Below are 8,292 nucleotides of genomic sequence, written 5' to 3' on the forward strand. Positions count from 1 at the left end.
TTTTTTTGACAGGTTACGCGGGCCGACTTGTCGGGTTTAGGCCAGTTTGCCACCCCTAGTTCAGGTTATAAAAACAGAGAGGACAAGAATTATGGTTCAGTTAGAAGTTATAATCGCCAAATTTAAAAACAGTTAGTCGAACCGGCTGAAAATTGGTCGGTCGAACCGAACCGTAACACGGCCGGTTTTCACCTTTTGAATGGAAACGACGCCGTTTCGTTCTTAAAGAGAAAAGAGGAAGGAAAAACGGTAACCCACTAACCCTAGCCTCCTCTTCGCATTCAGCCACTTTCAGCAGCATTTCCTTCCTCTCGAGCTCCTCAGTCCTCCCTCACTCCCTCAGAATCGCATCACTTGATCCGTCCACCCACTAACCTCCATAGTTCCATCCAAGTCTTCCTTGAAAACCCTAGCCTCCATAGCGCCACCGCGTGTCTCACCGTCGCTGCTTGGTTCGTGGTGGTCGTTTGCCAATCCTCCTGGTTCGGCGTGCTCGAAGGCCTTCCTCACGTTCGTCCAACGCTAGCGTCTCCAGGTCCTGTTCCGCAGCTCTTCGCTCGTCGTCTGTCCGTGGGGTTCGTCGCCAGCTCCCGTCGTCTGTCGCCAGCTCGCCAGTGTTCGTTGCCAGCTTCCTGTCGTCCGTCGATCTCCATCAATTCTCCGCTCCCTGCCCTCGCCAAAGGTAATGTCTCGGATGCACTAGAATTGTTCAGCTCTTGTTCTTGGTTGATTGGCTTTGCTCACTGGTTGATAATGAATTTTAACTATGTTACTGACTTGTTCTTGGTTGATTGGATTTGTTCACTGCTTGATGATTAATTGATACCCTCATTCTTGCTTGTTCTTAGTTGATTAACTCTGTTTCTGAAAGTGAAATCATGGATAAGATTACAGGGGTTTTGTGTTTTTGTTGAAATTATTGATAAAAAATGGCTTTGCTATGCTGCTGCTGCTGTATTTGAATTTCTTGCGCTGTTGTTTTTGAATTTTTGTTGATGATTTATTTGATTTCTGGTTCTGTTGTGCAGCTGGGTTTTTTATTGTGTTAATGAAAGCTGCTGTTTTTTTACTGTGATGTTGATTTATTGATTTCAATTATTTATGATTGTTTGTTGAATGATCATTTGATGTCTGGCTGTGCTGTGCTGCTGCTGCGCTGATTTAATAATAAAATATTTTGTATTATATATGCTTTTCTCTCCAGTTCCAGTTGTCATATTTATTTGACAATGAGAAAGCCCAGCCTTACCACCCCTAATTATATTAATGTATTCAATACACTTGTAACTTGAGTTCTCTAATAGAAGATTCACAGTCAAATCACAAATCATAAGCCAAATGAAATTACTGCCATAATGAAAAGAAACAAAGATGATAGGAAAACTGCGTATATGCTCATGCTTGTAAGCATATATTAGAGGGTATGAAACTGTATGATTTTTTTTAGCCTCTAATATCATTCTTTAGTATTGAAGTCAGTGATCTTCTGGAATACACTTGGTGTCAAGTTTGACAACAAATTTATAAATTATTAATTTGGAAGATAAAATTTCATGTAGTGTTTTTAAATTTGGAAGATATTTTAAGATTTATATTAGACTATAATTATATTTTAGGATGTTTATTTATAATTTATTTATTATTTTATTCTAAAACGGTTTTTCGATTGAACCATGGTTGGACCGGGTTAGACTAGTGAACCAGTGATTAGAGCGGTTTGCTGACCAGTCCGGTTCTCAAAACCATGGATTTTTGCATCTCTTCCTGAGGTGAAAACACAGTGTCTAATTAAGCTCGATTAAATTCAGTGTGAGCTCTTTAATCTTTGTGTTTGTGATATCCAAGGTTCTGAAAACTGAACCGGTCATCGAACCGTTCTATTTATTGGTTCACTGGTTCAATCGGTTCAACAAATGGTTCAACCGAAATAACTGTTTTATAATAAAATAATAAATAAAATATAAACACATTAAAACATAATTATAATCTAGTATAAATTTTAAAATATCATCCAAATTAAAAGTATTAGATCAACCACAATGTTATAATATCATTCAAATATAAACTCAAAAGTCAAATAACAAAAAAAAAAACAACCAAATATAAAATACCAACATCAAAATTTGCCATCAATCATCAAAATTTCCAAATACATAATCTAAGATCAAACAGCAACCCAATGACAAGAAGTCAAGAGCAATGGATTAGTCAAGAATAATGAATTAAATTGATTGATACTATCATCTAGCCAATAACAAAATTTAGTTAATAACAACCAATGACAAACAAGAATAATAAGATCAAGATTAAGAACAATCCACAACAAAAACAATTTACCAAATTAACAAATTATCAAAATGTTAAGAACAGCACAACATCCTAACAATCACAAGTTATCAAATTAACAAGTTAATAAGATCAACAACATAACAAAATAAGTTAAGAAAAACAAGTTAATCCAATCGAAACAAGAACTAGAACTCCAACCTACTAATTAAAACAACAACCAGCTAAAATAAGAACTGCAATCTCCATCCAGTCATCCTTTCAAGCATATATGATTCTGCACAATTATCGCAAATGCCCAACTAAGTGATTCTGCATAAGAAAAAAAGCTAAGCAAGATCTTCAAAATCGCAAACCGAAGGGAAAAGCGAATCGGTCAAATGCCAAAACCGGGAAACTCAAAAACCGCTCTTGAACCGTCAAACTGGCCGGGAACTGGTCGGTCGAACCGAACTGTGACCCGGCCGGTTTTTTGAATTAAGCTTAGACGGCGCCGTTTTGTAGCACATTAGGGCACGGTAGGTAACCCTTACCAGCCCCAACCCTAGCCCTAAACCCCTGCCCCCTAACCAAAACGCGCTGCTGCCCCTCTCACACGCAGCCAGTCCGAGCCCCTCTCATCGAGCTCCTGCTCCAATGTCACCTTCGTCCAGCCACCGCCTGCTACCGCTGCCGACGCAACTGCGAACTTGGAAGCCACCGTAGCAGCGTCGCATCTTCCTTCCCCTCCGTCACATAGCAACCGTCGCAACTTCCTTCCTCTCCAAAAGCAATGGTTGTTTTCTTGCTTTTTCTTTTGTTCATTTGTTGTTCAGATTCAGAGACGTTCCTTCCCTCCTTTGCTTGGTTAGATCAGTATGATTTAGTTTATTCATTGAAGATCTTGCTTAGTTTTTTTTGGTGCAGCAGAATCACTTAGTTGAGCATTTGGTTAAATTGGGGATAATTGCTCAGAACCATATATGCTTTGAAAGGATGACTGGATGAAGGTTGCAGTTCTTATTTTAGCTGGTGGTTGTTTTAATTAGTAGGTTGCAGTTCCAGTTCTTGTTTCGATTGGATTAACTTGTTTTTCTTAACTAGTTTTGTTATGTTGTTGATCTTATTAACTTGTTAATTTGATAACTTGTGATTGTTAGGATGTTCTGCTGTTCTTGACATTTTGATAATTTGTTAATTTGGTAAATTGTTTTTGTTGTGGATTGTTGTTCTTAATCTTGATCTTATTATTGTTGTTTGTCATTGGTTGTTGTTGACTAAATTTTGTTATTGGCTAGATGATAGTATCAATCAATTTAATTCATTACTCTTGACTAATTCATTGTTCTTGACTTCTTGTCATTGGGTTGCTGTTTGATCTTAGATTATGTATTTGGAAATTTTGATAATTGATGGCAAATTTTGATGTTGGTATTTTATATTTGGTTGTTTTTTTTTGTTATTTGATTTTTGAGTTTATATTTGAATGATATTATAACATTGTGGTTGATCTAATACTTTTAATTGAATTTGGATCTTCTAAATTTTGGATTTTCACTTTAGAGTATAAAGTGTGATCTCTCACCATTGAATGTTTTCTCTCTCATGTTTTCTCTTGGCCCCATCTGTGAAAATTCAAAATTTAGAGGATTCAAATCTTTTTTAATTTGGATGATATTTTTTGAAATTTATATTAGATTATAATTATGTTTTAATATGTTTATTTATATTTTATTTTATTTTATTATAAAACGGTTATTTCGGTTGAACCAATAAACCAGTGAACCAATAACTAGAACGGTTTGATGACCGGTTGGTTGTCAGAACCTTGGAATAAACATTTAAAGTAAAGCTTCATCCAGGGCAATTGTTAAGGGAAATATGCAATGTATTTGTGAGATGCCACTAAATAAACTACAGTGCTCAAACCTTACTAGAATTATCATTTAACATTGAACACTTGATCCACGAGATTGTAAATCAATAAATAAAAAGAAAGAAATTTTCCTAATGTTGATAGTATGTTTATTCTGAGCTCCCCTTAACTTAGCATATTCTAGTATGCATAATGCGTTTCGATTTTCTTCGGTCATAAATTTTGATGTTTAAATTTGTTTATGAATTTTTAATGATAAATTATAGACAAGTTATTATGTAAAATCGTGAAACTTTGAATTTTATTAGCTTAGAAATTATTGAATTTAAATATTTAAAATTATATGTTGAATTTTTTATAGTTTTATTTATATTTACTTAATCAGTTTAACCTCAGTTGAACCATTGAACTATTGAACCAGTCGCTCGATCGGTTCGGTTCTCGCAACCTTAATGGCGACAAAAGTGTTGGCTTTCCCTGTCACTGTGATTGACCTTTCCAAGCGTTTCGGTTCCAAGTCGCCACAACCCAGTTCCAAAGTTCGCGTTTTTACCCTCAGATGTTCTGCCGGTAACCTCCCCAATTTCCTTTTTCTTTATGGGCACCTCAAAAATCTTGTAAAGCAATGTTATTAAACATTACATGAATTGTTCTTATCTTGTCTTCAACAAATTCTTGAATTTTAACTAATGGGGCCTTGAGTTTTTCTTGTTATTCTAGATAATATTTGAAAGCTTGTTCTTTTCATGCTTTTGTTCTTTTTCACCCTTGACTTCTTAAGCTGAAGTATGCTTCCTGCTAGTCAAATATATAAAGACTGTTTTGTTTAGCTTCTGTAAGTTTATGCTTGAAGTGGTTATTAGCCAGATCTTAAGGAAATTGATGCAATGTTTTTTTCCCTGCTTTATAAATGGTTAAAGGAGAAAGACCTTGGAAGACATCAGATGCTAGACTTGTTTTGGAGGATGGATCAATCTGGAAAGCAAAGTCATTTGGGGCTACAGGAACCCAAGTTGGTGAAGTAGTTTTCAATACATCATTAACTGGGTGAGATGAACTATAAATCCAGTCTTCTTATTGGCATGACTTTAATCTGAGAATGTGCATGTGCGGTTGTTTACCTTGTCATGTATGTGCTTTGCAGGTATCAAGAAATTCTAACTGATCCTAGTTATGCTGGCCAGTTTGTGCTAATGACAAACCCACATATTGGTAACACTGGTGTAAATTTTGGTGAGTATTCATATCGTCTCTTGAATTATTTTTTATTCTGTGAAGTCAATTATGATAGCCAACCCCACCTAGCGGATAAGGGTTTGTTGTTGTTGAGAAGTCAATTATGAATACATGTTTATGCTCCCATGCTAGATGATGAGGAGTCAAGACAATGCTTCCTTGCGGGTTTAGTAATTAGAAGCTTGAGTATCAGGTTTTGTTGACATTCTCCGGAATTGCTTTTCGTCAATTTAGCTTTACTTTTTTAGTCAACTAACTCTCTTCTTGCAATAAGTAATTCAGCACCTCAAACTGGAGATGTACAGAAACTCTAGGTGACTACTTAGCAAAAAGGAATATCATGGGAATTTGTAAGTATTTTTTAATAGTTCTTTGAGAAAGTCTATTATGTAAAAATTTGTTGTTTTGGTTTTAATGTTGAAAATTTGGTGTGCAACAGATGATGTTGATACACGTGCAATCACCCGCAGATTACGGGAAGATGGCAGCCTTATTGGTGTCTTGAGCACTGACAATTCCAAAACTGACGAAGAACTACTTAAGATGTCTCAATCTTGGGACATTGTTGGTAAGCATACGAACATCTATTTTCCTAATATTCTTGAGACATGATACATGATAGGGTGCAATGACGTCGTTTGATCCATGTAGCCGACCCAACCTAATGGGAAAAGGCTTTATTGTTTTTGTTGTATGGAACTACATGGATCATGGATGCTTTTCAATATTTTTAGGTATTGATCTTATAAGCGGAGTATCATGCAAAACTCCACATGAATGGGTTGATAAAACAAAGCAAGAATGGGAATTTAATTCTAAAGTGCCTCAGGAGACTTTCCATGTAAGTATAACCACTGTTATTACTGTTGCTTCCTTTTTTGTATAATATTGGTAATTTAATATGCCCTTCATTCTGGTTTATGCATTATAGGTTGTTGCCTATGATTTTGGAATAAAGCAAAATATACTCAGAAGACTCGCGTCTTATGGCTGCAAAATCACTGTTGTACCATCTACATGGCCAGCATCAAAAACTTTGAAGATGAAGCCAGATGGGGTGCTTTTCAGCAATGGCCCTGGAGATCCTTCTGCTGTTCCGTATGCTGTGGAGACAGTAAGGGATATTATAGGGAAGGTGCCTGTCTTTGGAATTTGCATGGGACATCAACTGCTTGGCCAAGCTTTAGGAGGCAAAACCTTTAAGATGAAATTTGGTCATCACGGAGGAAATCACCCTGTTCGCAACCTTCGAACAACCCATGTTGAGATTAGTGCTCAGGTATGTGGCTCTCGGACTTCTCTCTCGCCTAAGTATGTCAATGAATGTATCTGATTGATTGATTTTAGGCGTATCATATGGAATGTTGGCACTACCTTGCTTCCATCTTAAAAATGAAAGTAAACGAGACACTGAAATCTTACGAGTGAGATATGGAGGAAGTGCTTACGTTTTGGTAATGACTCATGCAATTGTCTTTATATGAAGTTGATAGTTGAGAATTGTGAGATAATTTGACATCTGACTAAATTGCAATTGAACGAATTTTCAAATATCAACATCTCATGAAGACAACTTTGCATGCGAGTTTTCACCTTACATTTTTACACTGTAGCAGTGGCAGTTTGAATGGAAAAACCTTTTAGTTTGTAAATCTGCTTTAGGAACTTAGTCCATGTCTGTGTCGTATACAAATGGTTAATTGTTATCGCATTGTATGTATAATGGTAAATTGCTTTATAAACTGGCAGAACCACAATTATGCGGTTGACCCTGCCACTTTGCCAGAAGGAGTGGAGGTTACTCATATTAACCTCAATGATGGAAGCTGTGCTGGTCTTGCCTTCCCTGCTAAGAGAATAATGTCTCTCCAGTACCACCCAGAAGCATCCCCAGGACCCCATGATTCGGATTACGGTAAGAGATTAGCAGCTTGGTTATTTTTTACTTTTAATTTGGATCTGATGAATAATAGATAATAATATGGGAGTTGTTGATGATTGCAGCATTCAGGGAGTTTGTATATCTAATGAGGCAGGAAAAAAGAAAGAAATCTGAGCCCCAATTATCAACAGTGTAAACCATATTCGGTCTATGCTTTGTAATGTACTTCGAATAATAAGTACTTCATTATTGTCTCCACGGCTTGATCTGTAATTGTGATTTGTGAACAAAACAATCAAGCTGCATTTGTTTTAGTTCTAAATGCAGTAATCTCAAGTTATCTTGCTATTTTGCTTGATCCATCGAGCAGTAGAAACCAATGTAATCAAATTACAGGTTTTTTTTTCTGGAATAAATAAAAAAATATTTTCAAAAACACGTTTTTTGAACTTTAATTTCCCAAATACATTTATTTGTTTGGGCCTTGGTAAGGTCGCCGCCAGGTAAACTCCGTTATTTTAACAGAGTTCGTTTGATCCCTGGTGAACTTCTATATTTTTATAGAATTCGCTTTATTTCCGGCGAACTTCACTACGTTATCTTCCCGTTTGTGGATGTAGTTGATGGCTCATTTTACATGGCGTTACTGTCCGTTAGCGTGGATTGTCACAAAACCCTAACTTTACGAGTTTTCACCCAAAATAGGCGGTTCATTATTACACTCTCCCACTCTTTCATAACATCAACCGAATTGAAAACGTCATTCCTCTTCCAGACCGATCCGAATAGCTCTCCCACTCTTTCATAACATCAACCGAATTGAAAACGTCATTCCTCTTCCAGACCGATCCGAATAGCTCTTTAGAGTTTTCGCTGCAAACTCGGAATACCCTAACAACCAGCTGCTTGCTGATTTTACACACTGCCATTCACCAAGACTTTATCCACTTTGGAGGCATACCCACATCTATACTGATCAAAAGTCAACAAACCTTATACTGGAACACTCCAGACTAGTCTTATACAATCTTCA

The 8,292-nt window shown here is 36.5% G+C and overlaps 1 protein-coding gene across 2 annotated transcripts; it reads left to right on the forward strand.

Moving 5' to 3' along the window:
* Positions 1-98: 98 nt before the first annotated feature.
* On the forward strand, positions 99-7,695 carry LOC112715286 (carbamoyl phosphate synthase small chain, chloroplastic). 2 transcript variants are annotated; one of them, XM_025767035.3, is made up of 11 exons: positions 99-682; positions 4,563-4,711; positions 5,062-5,188; positions 5,286-5,374; positions 5,510-5,570; positions 5,660-5,727; positions 5,817-5,945; positions 6,112-6,218; positions 6,309-6,656; positions 7,127-7,292; positions 7,382-7,695. In XM_025767035.3, the coding sequence occupies exons 2-11, from the start codon at positions 4,594-4,596 to the stop codon at positions 7,453-7,455; spliced, it is 1,287 nt and encodes a 428-aa protein (XP_025622820.1). In that variant the 5' UTR covers positions 99-682; positions 4,563-4,593; the 3' UTR covers positions 7,456-7,695. The 2 variants fall into 2 exon arrangements, with proteins under 2 accessions (XP_025622820.1, XP_025622821.1); XM_025767036.3 differs by having other exon boundaries at positions 248-682; positions 4,538-4,711.
* Positions 7,696-8,292: the final 597 nt, after the last annotated feature.

This window comes from Arachis hypogaea, chromosome 10 (assembly GCF_003086295.3).
Source record: "Arachis hypogaea cultivar Tifrunner chromosome 10, arahy.Tifrunner.gnm2.J5K5, whole genome shotgun sequence".
NCBI lineage: Eukaryota > Viridiplantae > Streptophyta > Magnoliopsida > Fabales > Fabaceae > Arachis > Arachis hypogaea.

Bases quoted from the DNA above. Each gene is read 5' to 3' on its own strand.
- LOC112715286 (XM_025767035.3), top strand. From the start codon at position 4,594: ATGGCGACAAAAGTGTTGGCTTTCCCTGTCACTGTGATTGACCTTTCC. The intron at 5,189-5,285 runs GTGAGATGAACT...TGTGCTTTGCAG, and splicing joins TTCAATACATCATTAACTGG to GTATCAAGAAATTCTAACTG. The intron at 5,571-5,659 runs GTTTTGTTGACA...TAAGTAATTCAG, and splicing joins ATTAGAAGCTTGAGTATCAG to CACCTCAAACTGGAGATGTA.